General features: G+C 37.1%; 1 protein-coding gene across 1 annotated transcript in view; it reads left to right on the top strand.

The window, feature by feature from the left end:
- Positions 1–13761, top strand: part of PDE10A (phosphodiesterase 10A) — a 192820-nt gene that overhangs the window by 116414 nt on the left and 62645 nt on the right. The window contains exons 4-5 of the mRNA XM_009278455.2: positions 9215–9335; positions 11269–11318. Of these exons, the coding sequence (XP_009276730.1) occupies positions 9215–9335; positions 11269–11318 (171 nt within the window). The remainder of the gene's footprint in view (positions 1–9214; positions 9336–11268; positions 11319–13761) is intronic.

Here is a 13761-nt window from a genome sequence, read left to right as displayed (position 1 = left end):
TCTTTAAGCCCTTTCCCCCCCCCCCCCCAAAAGCCTCACCTTTTTTCTTTATAAACATAAAAGACTATAGGATAGTTCTAGGGGCTCTAAATACTGAACTCGTCATTCATTTGCCTTTTTTTCTTTTAATCAGCAAAATGCAGTGGGATGAATGGTGTCCAGATATTTGAAAAAAATCTTTTACTTCTTTAATTATTGGAAGCAAATGTCAGCATTTTCAAGGGTTTATGTTGCAGTTTCACACTTTGAAAATTGAGGATGTTCTGTAAAATGCTGTTGTATAGGAACTGCATTTTTAGTCTTTTGCCATTTTTAGCAGCTTAGTAGAAGAATGAAAATAAAGTAGCAATCTTGGCTATCAGCATTACATTGCACATTTTTGAAACAAGGAGAGAGTAGGAGAAACCTTCCACATATTTTAAATTTTGAGGTTTGTAGAATAGAAAAGAAGCTTTTCAAAATTTAATGTCTTTAAATCTGGTCTACTAATGGCAATTTCATCAATATTTTGGTGTTCAGAAGTTATGTGTAAAGATACCCTGGTTGGCCTGACATAGTAGCTGATGGGGGGCGGGGAGGAGAAAAAAAAAAAAGATTTCCCGATTCCCGTAGACTGCTTTTGGCATAAGAACAACTCTGGTTACAAAATATCTCGTGAGCATCTGTGACCAAACAGTGAACCTGTGAACTCTTTTCTGCACGCTAGATTCCAATATTTATGAAATATATGTAACTGGGGACAAAATCTCCTTTTCACATGAGGTAGTATTGGGAACATCCTTGGAAATGCTGAGTTTCTTCTGCTTGCTTATTGTGCAGATGTGTGTTGGCTGATCCCATCCATCCTAGCTACAGAAGTGGTTTTCTGGGCAGAGGGATTGCAGAAAGAAAACCAACTGTTGAACTATTTTGGTGAAGAAAACTTAAGCTGAATTTTATACTTTGTTTTGCTGTTTTATCCGCAAAAGAAATGAAAATAGAGTGTGAGTTTGAGCACTAAGTGCATATGTGTTCATGTATATCTAGACTAAGGATATATTTCTTTGACAGTATTAGTGAAAACAGTGTGCATTGGAGACATGTTATTCTTTTCAGTTGGCAAAAATAACCCCATTCCTACATGAACTATAGCCAGGATTTTGTTCTACGTGCTGCTAAGTTTCCCATGATCACTGTGTGCTCTTTTGTACCTCAGGTTCTGAAGTTTAAACAAAAATACTTAATGTTCCTGATATGATCACAGCGAAATTAGCTGTTGTTCATTTTGCTTAATGACTTTCCATTCCGTGTTTACTTGAACAATACTTCCAGTGAAGCTGCATTTTGGCAAGTGTCTTAGCTTTGTAAACGCCGGTGATGCCAACAGCAATTCACTTTGCAGAAGTTTACCATATAAACACCAGAAAATTATTACCTAGCAAGTGACTAGCTCATTTACAGTACTTTATTCTTGGAAACAGGAATAATACTTTAATCCTCTCCTTTCCCCTTTTTGGACTTGGAGCTTTTGGCAGCTGCCTTGGCACCAGCTAGCACCCAGCATAGTATGTCACTGACAGCTATAGAATTAGCAAGTGTGTTTTCAGTAAATAGTTGCAGTAATTGCATGTATCTTCACCATGCAACTGATAATAAAAATTTGGGCTTCTTAGGACACACTGGCAAAGCAAGCTCATTCTTTGTAGTATTTCCTTATTAAAGATGGGATTTAAATGGTTTCGCACAGTCCCAGAACTGAAGACTGCGACGAATTCATCAAAAAGTTAGGGGAACTAGAAAAAACATGTATCTCCAGCCTTTAGAAGTGGTCCAAATAGCATTGCACCCATTGTCACGGGAAGAAGTTGCTTGTATAAGCTGATTTCTTTATAAAGAAAATCTTGTGGATACTGTGGTAGTGATAAGCAACAGTGGTGGGAAAATAAGTTTATTTTTAATTTTGTACATGATGTCTTTAGAGTGCTTGCAAGTCAAGTATTAGGAGGGAATGTGATTTTATAAAAAACTTTTTAAAAAGAGGAGCAGTATTCAGCCTTGTCAAGTTAAAATGAAGCTCATTAAGCTGTTTTATTATATAATCTGGAGAGGTGATATAATTGAGATATTCATGCAGTTTTATGAGCCTTACAGTTAATAACAGCTTATATGGTTACTTCTATATAATCATAATGTTCTTTTTTCATAAGCCAAGCCTTTGCTTTTTATTATGTATTTTTCCTATTACTAGTGAAGCAATTTATTTCAGTGTTACCATTTGATAACAGGGAAGGAGCTGATGGAAAGATTAGAATTGGATGCCAGTGAATGGGGGCTATTTGGCAAGAAGCTTCTCCTAGGGAAGGTATTCACCATCTCTCCAAGGCTTGGAAATCAGCTATGTAAACAGGCTGGGAAATGCGTGCCTTCAAAATTAGTGAACCCTTTCTATGCAGAGTGAGAACTGGTTTGCATCTTTTGACATAATAGGGCCTGTCCTGCCAAATGTCATCTCATATTTTCCCTTCTTTGCTTTTGTCGTGAACAGCGTTTGATGTGCGAACAAACAATCCATAAACACCTGTGTATGGTGCCGCAATGCTAAACTTTATTTACTGAGCAAGTTCTAACCCATGTCCTCTCCAGTCAAAACAAGAAGGATAGACGTCAGACAAATGGGTGTAGAAGCAGTTTTCTCTGAGGCTATGTACAAACATTAAAATTAATCACCTCAGCTAAGTCTGCTCTTCATAGCTTCTTGCTTTCCAGTGTCCAAGTTTAAACAAAACTGGTTACTCCAGCCAACCCCGGTTACCTCTTCTGATTTTTCGGAGCAGAGAGATTTTTCTGAGCTTCCTCGCCAAGCTCACTGCTCCTCTGAAAGCCAGCTCTGCACTGTAAGCTTGCTTACCACATTCTCTCTACTTTTATTTTTCAGTCTGAGGATTTGACATCCTTCGGCTCAGCATTTCCACCTTGAAGCAAGCAAGCAGTTTTATTCCCTTTCTGTAGGTTTCTTTGTGGGTTGTTTCTTTTTTTTGGGGGGGAGGGGGGGGGAGTTGTGGGGTTGTTTTGGGGTTTTTTTGGGTTTTTTTGGAATGAAGTCCAGACCCATATTTTTGGTTCTTCACATGTGCAATTTAGATGTGTTTTCACTGTTATTAGGACACAGTTATCTCTTAGTTATCTGTGCCCAAAAATGAGAAACACCAGTTTCTGTGTAAGATGTGAACTAGCCATCAGCGCAGCTAAACAATGCAAAATATCGCAGCCGGTGAAAGTACCAGGCCTACAGAAGGTAGCAGTACACGTCAACATACATATCAAACATGTACACAACCTAACTTATATACACATAAAAATGACCTGAATAAAAGTTTGTGTCCTTTTCCCAATTTTATTAGTTGGTTTAATTAAATATTTTGGCTTTTTTTCTACAAGCATTTCTTTCTTTATACCCATTGGTCATCAGAAATGCAATAACATTACTATAACTAAAATACAATAATTTCTTGCATTTAAAGAAGTGGGTGACTATTGTGATACTTACAGGTCTGGCCTTTTTTGTTTTTAAATTAGTTGTCTGAATACTCATTATGGTAAAGTGTGGTGACACATGGAGTGAATATTCTAGGTACTTTTAAATAAGACGTCTCTTACAAGGCTGCCTTTGCCTGCAAGGACTGGATTTGATTACCAATATGTTCCTCTCTAGTTATGCATTCCTTTAGGGGTGGAGGAAAAAAAAGGAAAGAGGCAAGAATATACTTGTTTAAAAATCTGCTTATACGTGGGCAAATAAAGTAATGTCCCAAAATTCTTAAAGGAAATATAGTATTTCTTTAAAAAAGATACAATAATTTGAGTATTGATGATCTTCCCAGAAGGTAAGTTACGGAAGCAACCGGAAAATTATATAGAGTGAGTCTCTTAAATCAGGGTGGTAACTGTGTATCTGGGTTTTTTCATAGTGCTACCTGAAAGGAAGGGAAAGCTGATCTGTTTCAACAAAAGGCATCAAACAATGTAGTTTGTTTATTTTTGTGACTGCAATGCTTGTTTTTAAGAAATACCAAAGTGTTGCTGTTGGAAATTTTTTTTTTTTTTTTTTATAAAGCAGGTAACAATGGCACTGAGAACTTACATATGTAAGACCAGTCGTCTTATACTTCTGGTCCAGTATGAACATACCTAGCATGAAATAGTTTAGTTTGACATCTCAATCAAACGTCAAGCAAATGTTCAGACCATTAAGACTGCAAACAAATGCACTTTTTTTTTTTATTTGAAGGTTTTTTTAGTTCATCTTTCAATTTGTTCCCTGATGACTCTTGTTGCTGAGACTATAGTTTTACAGGAAAGAAAACTTACGCTGGCTGGAAGTTTATCAGGATATTTTGGTCATTTTGGGTTTAGCAGCTGCTTATGTTCTGTAGTATGCTTCATAGAGAAGGGAGTAGCTGTCAGTTTTAAAGAGTAGACTGAAGAAGTTTGGGTGCAGGTTGTTGTCACATTTCAGATCTCATGACTTAGGTGTTTGTGGTGAAATCCAGTCCCTGCCTAAGGCCATCGTTTTGTATAAAGTGCTGTGCAGCATCACTTGGATTCACCATCTGCAAGTCTTGATGCTGTCATTGACAGATTAATTTAGGTGGTTTGATGAAGCATTAGCTGGTTGTCTGAAATACTACCTGATGTAACCAAAGAGAGAATAGGCATTTGAAACTCCCCCGCCTATATACAATCTCCTTGGCCTATGTACATCCTTTGTTCTTAGTAATTTAGCACCCTTCAACAACTGAGCCTCCTTACAAGAGCCTCTGTTTGTCCCAACAGATCCTAATCCTGGTCTCAGATTACATTTATGGCCTCAGTTTCAAGTGCCCTGGGACAGAATAGCCTACACCTATCCATGGTGTGGCCCCTCTGACACCTCTAGAGTGCCTTGCAAATGGATAGGGTGGCACTGGACACAACATGTATAACCTTAGCTCGCTCAGCGCTGCTGATGTCCTCATTGCACGCTCTGTCCAGCCAGCCTGCACAATGGTGAGAGTCAGGCATCGCCCCTCGCCTCCCAGCTCCTCTCGCATAGCAAATGAAATAGGGGAAGCCTGGGATGGCACCAGGGGCTGGACCTGAAGCACTGATTATGAAGATCCATACTGCTTTCCTAGAGCCTCTCTACATTTCAGTCTGAGAATACTTGAAAGGGTGGGCAAGGAGCCTTGAAAATTTTTAAGAAAATGCTTGATGCTTGCTAGAAGAATTGGTCCCTGCTTTCCCAAAAGTCTGTTTCCAAGGCATACTGATACGACAGGTCAGCACTTTCTCCCGTTTCCTGGGCAAAACGCCTGTGCTGTCCTTCTCCATTGAGCCTGTAACGAAACAGGACTTTACAGCCACCTCCCAGAAGGTGGTACTACTCTGGCCCTCATAGCCCTGTGGTTGTCTAGAGGCTGCCTGCATCAGTTGACAGAGAGCTCTGTCTTGTGGTTCTCTCTGACATCCTCTGAAACCAGCCTAAGATGTCTAAATTACAGCTGAAAACTAAACAACATCAAGAGGAATCTCTCTGGATGTTGCCACTTCCCCCCACATTTTCTGGCTTTCACAGTTCGGTTTGGTTTTTTTTTCTCTCCTCATCCAATGAAGTTCTGCGTCCCCAAAGTACTTTTGGCCATCCCTCTGCACATTACATGGAATTTGGACTGTTCATTTATTCTAACTCCTCCTAACCTGTGATAATGTCATACACTATGAGGTCTGTAAAGGGCATGTTTCTGTTGCAGAACCAGGCAATTGTTGCTGTGGAGAAAGAGCTCTGTAGAGTAGGGAGAAAGTATCACATAGGAACTTGCTTTTCTCATTGCTATTCAGAAGACATTTTAAGAAGTTACAGAGAAAACAGATAAACTTCTGGATTATGTTGGCACTTATTGACCCTGTGCTGTATTAATGAAAGCTTTTTGTTGCAGCAGAAGGGCTTTTTCTTTTCTGCAGGAGCATAAAATGCCCCTGGCGCAGCTACCCTATAAGCATGAAAGCATGGAAATTAATCTTCATTTCAGTTTGTCATACATAAAATTTACTTTAGATATTAAATTGTGTCCTTGAATATTTTTTTTTTGGAGGTGTCTTAATTGTTCAGAATGAATGCTTAAAATTCATCTCACTCTATGGTATTTCAGTATCTCCTTTCATGGAATAAAATGTTTGTGATTCTCACCCTCTTTGTTTAGAACTAAGTCACAGCACTATTCTTAAATCACCTGCCATGCGTTGCTGTATTCTATTGCACCACAATATTCTAAAGACAAATAACCATAGAAATATTTTTCTATAAATCCTGCAAAAACGTCCTTCTTTCATATTTATAAATTTGAATATGAATATTTATAACAGGATTTTCCTCCTTAATTGTTAGTTCTTTTTCATAGCATTATAATATATGCAACTACTAGAAATATGATGCCAGTATGATAGTGGTATGATAGTGCTAAACCAGTTTTTATTCCACTTGAATTATTTCAATGTAATGTCGCTGAAATTCAGAATTTTACAGTAAATATGCCAATATACTTGTAGACACTGAATCTTAAATAGAAGGAAATCAGCAATGGGAAGAATGAATTAAGTAAAAGGATTTGAGTATTAATAATGTTTAAATTGCAAACTAAATTACCATAACAAATTAAGAAACAGTACTTAGCTATCTCTGATGACAAAGAAATACTTTTTTTCCACTGAGTGTGTCGAATTCTTTTGAGGAGTTACTTTCCTAAAGTAAGTTTTACACCAAATATGCGCACGTCTGTGTTAGCAACCGCATTGGATAGTGCTTGTACCAAGGTTTGCTGATGACTTACTCAGTGTTTAAACAAACGGTTTCATAAAGAATATTGTGGCTTTTCAACCAAACATAATTGTGGTTATCCAATCTAAAATGCCTAGAACCAAATAAATAAGCCTCTTTCACTCCACTGTAATAAAAATAAAACCATTCTGCAGCATGATGGAGTAATTCTTTGCTGGTGATTGATCTAAGTCATAGAATTACTTAATTGTGAATCTGGACAAATTCTATTCATCTGGCCAGTTGTGGATCCACAGATTGTCAGTAATAGAAATCTGCCGTATTACAACTGTATGTGTTATGCAGCTACCATCTTTTTAGTAACATGGATGCATGCAATGATTTGCGCTGCTTACAAAATGTTTGCAGGCATATGTTGCAGAGCTGAGGGTAAAGGGCACATAGCTTATTATGTAATTACTATGCACGCGGAACTGCTGCTTGATTACGGGGAAAGTTATTATTCTGCCACGGCTGTTATGCCAGTGGGCTCATTTTGATGATGTGTTCTCTTAATGTATTAGCTTTAACCTTTGAAGATTTGATTTAAATCCTGACTGTGCATCACAGGCGAAGAGATATATATTCATTTCCAAGTTCTGAGAAGGCATTTTTCCACATGATAAAGGCTTTGTGTGTGTGTGCTTGATTAGCTATTGTTGCTTTAGGATATGTGGCTACACATACTTTTGCAGATATGGGTTAACATGTATGAATAATATAGACTCTCGTTCACCATTCTCCTGTTATATGGCTACTTACGACTGTATCATAAGTATAAAAATTCCACTTTCATGAAACTATGCTATTGTTTTCTCCCTTTGAAGAATCATACAGTAGTAAATGTGGGACACAATAGAGGACAGTCAGTGGAAGCTTGCCAGCTGCCATACGGTGCTAATAATGGTATTGTAAACTCAAGACTTAGAGCAGTTTATGCATGTATGCAGTGTGACCTTACATCGCTGTCAAAATTTATAATCATCACATCAATTTATAGAAAGAATTATTAAGTATTTGTTACACTGAGAACATTTTGGACACCCTAGGTCTCAAATGTTCTAATATGTCCATCTGGAGCAATAGATTAATACAACACCATGTGTTAAGAAGGGGTCATGGCAAAGACTGTATGTTCTCAGGAGCCATTTTAAAGTCAAGATTAAGATCTGCTTAATTTAAAGGAATCGGGAATTGATATTATCCAGCAAGCATTTGGGTTTTTTGTTGGTGGAGTTTGTTTTTTTGCCTTTTTTTTTTGTTTGTTTGTTTTGCTTTTGTTTTGTTTTTTATTTTCTATAGTACTGTTTACATTAATCTGGTCTATATTACATTTGGCTCTAAAGTATGAATAAGCAGGAGAATAAGTCTTAGTCTTTCAAGCAACAGTAATTTGTCTAAATATCACCAGCTTCATTTTTAGTTTAAGCAATATAATTTACTGCGTCACTGAGTTCAATAAGTAATTGACCATATTACTTTCTTCAGTTACCACATTACCAGTTTTGGGCAGGGTAATGAATCTTTACTTACTGCCAAGTATTGCTTTCTGTGAAATTATTGTTTGTGATGCTGTCGTGCTACACGTGCACATTTACTGCCAGTTTTATCAGCCCTTCAGGACTTGGTTTCAGGACTCAGGAACTGGATAACCAAATGCAGCTGGGCCCCTGAAGGGAGGCTGCATCTCCTTTCCTATGAGATTTTAGCCATGTCATGCTGTTTCATCGTGCCAGCAACCAGCACCCCATTGCTCCCATCTAAATATCCTAACTGATTTGTAATCTCTTTCTGGCTTTATCTGCTGTCTTCAGTTGAAACAAATGCCTATTAGGCCACAGCGGCTAGCATGATTTTGACTCTTGCGGTTTCTGTCCTTCAGTCTCTTGGTGTTAATTGCTGCTGTATTTGAAAGGCTGAGCTCCTTGAGCTACCACCTCAAAGCTCTGGTGCTTGGCACAGTTCTGTCATTTGGTTCATGAATTTGAGGTGGAAGATGCTGGCAAAGGCAGCTAGTTGCCTCCTTCTGTGGTGGAGCAGGAGCTTAAAAGGAAGGAGTTGAAGGCTACTTACCTTCTAATTGTCACATCTCTCAGTTTCTTCTTGAGACATTGTCATGTGACCTTGGCCAAGTTTAGGTGATTATTAATTGCTCAGTGGTGTACTCGGTACGCTTTGAACAAATGTCTAATGGAGCATAGAGTGGAGTGCTGTGCCTCTCACTTGGCAGTGACCCAGTTCTTCAGGCAGCTGGATTAGGACAGTCACGATTGACTTGGTACTGAAATCTCAACGTATTATTTTTAATGAATTTGTATGTTTAAAACCTGCAAAATACATCTGAGTTATTCTAAAATGTTCTTCTCGTCCTTGCTTCCGTAGTACCAGGATACGAATATGCAAGGTGTTGTGTACGAATTGAACAGCTACATAGAACAGCGCCTGGATACAGGAGGAGATAACCAACTACTTCTGTATGAACTGAGCAGCATCATTAAAATAGGTAAGAAAGAATCAGATATCTCTGAGCTGTTACTTAGCATCAGTGCACAGCCCATTTCATATGTGGTTTAATTAATAAAGACAGGTATTGAGGGATAACAGTGTTTCCTTTGGATGTTGTCTCAGTATGAACTTACTTCACCTTCTGTCCCTCAGTGAATCCCTGACTGCACTTAAGTGAATTTCATCTTTGGAGAGAGTTGTGTATCCAATTGCAAAATTAGAGTCCCCTGAACCAAAGAACAGACTATTCTGGTTACGATGGTGTTGCAATGGCAATATTGAAAGTGTAAAAAAAAAAAAATCTATCGGTAATATCACTGCATACTTGAACTCGTTTTGAAACAGAACTGAGATGTTACTGAAGGAGGGCATATCTTTTGCGTGATCTCAAATTACGTTCAGTTGTTTAACCATTTTTTTTCTATTTGATGTAAGTACCTTTTGTGGTAAGAAAATACTATACATGATCAAAAGTTAAAAAATAAAAACAAAAAAATAATTCCAAATAAGTGCAATTCGGCTTCTTTTTAGCCAGAGTGGATGTACTCAGACTTCAATAGGAAGTATCAATAGCTTTGTTAAGTATAGCTTTCAAGTCAACTCTTTAGAAAGGTTTTACCGTCCCTGCTACTTCATCATTTTGTAATGATGAGTAATAGTTCTGGTTTATATACATGATGTTTTAAAAGGACCACTTCTGTTTACTGATTTTGCTTAAGTGGTTATTTGGATATTGATGTCCAGCTCACAGCAAATCAGACTGGATTTTGTTAATACGCGGCAAGCAAGAAGCTATAGGAGACAGGGTCTGCTTATCTTTTACAATTTTTTTTCTTTTGTTAAGCAGATGAGGTTTTTTTTTTTGTTATATTTCCTTTACAGTGCTCATTTGCCTCGTAACTCAATGTGCTTACATACTGCAGCTGAAGGATTTAAAATCTGAATGCACGTTACCATGCCCTGAACTCTCACTGGTGTTTCACAGTTGACAATAAGCAAGTAACTACACAGTGGGTTTTTTTTCCTTTTGTCAAAGAAATGCAGAAAGCCAATTGATTTGATCACACACAAGTATAATCACTACCTGAAACGTACTAAATGGATTCTTGTGTTCATTCATAAAAAACAGGTATCGGATATGTACATTTACTGGTTAGAATGTATATTAACTGTTGGAAAGACAGACTTATGCTCAAAGTATCAAAGTCTATTGTGTAAAGCAGGGTAAAAAACATCGATTGCTATATCCTCTTCTGATTTTGAGAGTTTTCATTTTAGTAGTAAGTTATGATGGTTGGCTGACTTTGAACATTTGAGAGTTTAAGGAACTGGACTTTACCCAGTTTCATACAACAATCTGAATCTGGCAGAAATCTGACAAGTATAAACTTTCTGGTGAGTGTCAGTGTTTTTAATATGGGGCAGGTGCAGAAAATAGAAACAGTTTGTTTTGAAATACATTTTTATGGCAATATTTGCAAAATTTTATTTTCCCATAATTTTCTATCTTAAGGCAAGGACAAATATAGCTTACCATCTACGAATGGTATTTATTTTACTCATGGAAATGTAATGTTGTCTGGCTGATTATACTGTAAATACATGTTCTTATTTTACTTCTCTACTGTCATATGAATTAATTTGAATTTACAGACATTAGGCCTTGGAATAGGAATAAGATGTATAAAGAGGTTGTTTCTAATTATCTTTTAGAATGTAGTAAGTGATGATGGGGGAAAACAAGAGTTATCTCATACCTCTAACTTTGTAGAGTCTGGGAAGTTTCAAGGGAGACAGCAATAGACCTTCACCTTTAGAATTTTAGATGTTTGTCCTAAGTGGAATTGAATCTGTGGTTTCACCTCAGAGATGTTGTGTAAGTTCGATTTCCCCTGTAAGTACAATTATTTCTTTTATTATTGCTTTGGCAGCTACAAAAGCTGATGGATTTGCACTGTATTTCCTGGGAGAATGCAATAATGTAAGTATACTGGATTAAGAAGCTACTTTTCTGTACAGTTACAAATGCATTTTCCAATTTGACAATGATATTTTGATTTTATTTTGCATGTCATTTAGCAGGAAATATTACCTGAGTGCTGAATATTAGCTTTATGTTATCTTTATTTCTGTAAAATAGAAGTTTGTTGAACATAGTGGTAATGAAAAAGTTTCCTGCATTTAGATCCTTGGCCTTTTAATTTTTTTTTAAAGGTTTGGCAGAAGTGCTGTTGTTTCTCTGACTATAGCAACTTAACTTGCGATTTAACCCCATTATTAATTGTCTTTAACAAACAGAAAACTTAACCTGGATTTACTCTCTCCATAGCCTATTCTTCCCATCTAGTTATCTCTCGTGATTTGTTTTTAAATATTATCAGGTCTTCTGTTAACTGCCAGCTGCAACTTGATAGTGAGATAATGTAAATTTCAGGTGTAGATTTTAGTTAGCGTAAAATAACTTGTACTTTTAAAACTTATGAATGAAATTAGTTTCTGATGTAATAATTTGAATAACAGTGAGTCCAATATTTGCTGTTTTGTTATTTGGCATTTAGAACGCATTTCATTTTTTTCTATCCAGATTAATTTGTACAGTTACCATTATACCAGATTTTGTAGTTACTTCGAATGGCTACCAAGAAGGAAATGCAGTTTATGCTTCAGTCAGTTCCATCAACTTAAAAATCACAATTTGTCAGAAATTTTGTCTTTCATCGGTTCAAGAAACAAATTAAACTCTTCTTACTGAAAAATGACTAGACAGGAAAATATTTTTCTCATTGTTTTTGTTTCCTTACTTTACACAGCCAGCATTAATAGTTTATTTTTGTATAGGCCTTTAGCCAAATTACTTTGCTCTTTGTGAAATAATTGAATTCAGAAAAAGGGAAAGAATGACATTTTTGAAATAATGGAAACAGGATTGAAGATGTACAAACCTGCAGGTGACTTGAGCCTTGCCTGAGAACACTTTTTCCTTATTCAAAAAGATAGTGTCTAATTTGAAGGATGTGGAAGAAGGCCCATACAGAAATTTCCTAAAAGAAATGGAAGTGGGTTTTGCATTTTTTTTCATTTAATGATTATTTCGTATAATAAAGATAACCCGTTTTATTATTCAGAAATTGGCTCTGCTCTGAATGAGTTCTGTAAGTATGTAAATAGCATATATTTTTTTAATAACCCTTTCGCTGAGGGGTGTAATTTAAGTAACGTGTTCATCCTTTGTGAATGCCATCTTTGGTTCTCTTTAGAAGGTGACAGCGTCCACTGTCATGGGTGGGGGGTGATGCAAACGGTCACTGAAGAGCTTCCTCCTGCTGCCAAAGGCAGGAGCTTGCAGGAAGTGCAGCCACCCGTTCTGAATGCACAGCGCTGGCCAGCTTCAGTGGCAGTAACTGCATGCCAGCTGAGCATGTTCATCTCTAAATGCGTTGTAAAAGATTACAGTAAAATTAACTTTACAGCTTGAGACCTAGAAAATTCTTACGATGGTGAGGTTTTTCTGTTAGATTAGTGTGGCATAATACGGGGTTCCTCCCAGTCTTCTGATACCTTGAGGGCCTGGGCACTTTATGACCTTCTGCTTTTTTTTTTTTTTCCCTTTAATTGCCTGTTAGGCAGTTGAATCTATTTGTTTCCCAGTATAACTCTTTCCTGAAAAAAGTTCCAACCACTAAAAACACACATAGACTTTATTAACCGCTGCTATGTAGCTGCATCTCCCAAAATGGAATGTTCTTCATGTAGTTATTATAGGGACTGATCCCAAGTCCTTTGAAGTTAGTGTGAGATTTTCCATTCACATTAGTGGGCTTTGGGCCAGCCTCATGTTTGTAGTCTTGTAACTAAATGGTAATGCATTAGCCTAGTTTTTGTAAGAAATTGTCATTGAAAATTAATTTGGATAGCTTTGTCTCTTGAATATTTAATTTAAAGGATGCGTCCAAGTGAGATTAACCATTGTCCAGCAAATACTGGCAATGTATTTTTATTTATTTTTATTAAATATCTTTTTTAAATGGGAACAAAAAGTTTCTGCATAGCATAAATGGCAGAAAGGAGCTAATTCTTTAAGCTGAAGTTTCAAAAATGGTAAACCCCCCTATCATTAGCCTGGACAAAGTAGTTGCTGAACACCTATGGCCACATGTTGAAGAATGGCTTCTATTTTTTGGTGACTTAATTTTTGATGCTTGGCTTGTGACTTAAGTTTCGCAAATTCAACAAAACTATTTGTTGTGGTTTAACCAGCAACTAAGTACCACGCAGCCGCTTGCTCACTCCCCCCTGGTGGGATGGGGAAGAGAATCGGAAGGGTAAAAGTGAGAAAACTCGTGGGTTGAGATAAAGGCAGTTTAATAGGTAAAGCAAAAGCCGCGCACGCAAGCAAAGCAAAACAAGGAATTCATTCACTGCTT

Source organism: Aptenodytes forsteri, unplaced genomic scaffold (assembly GCF_000699145.1).
Source record: "Aptenodytes forsteri isolate BGI_AS27 unplaced genomic scaffold, ASM69914v1 Scaffold210, whole genome shotgun sequence".
NCBI lineage: Eukaryota > Metazoa > Chordata > Aves > Sphenisciformes > Spheniscidae > Aptenodytes > Aptenodytes forsteri.
This window is presented reverse-complemented; position numbering and strand designations above follow the sequence as displayed.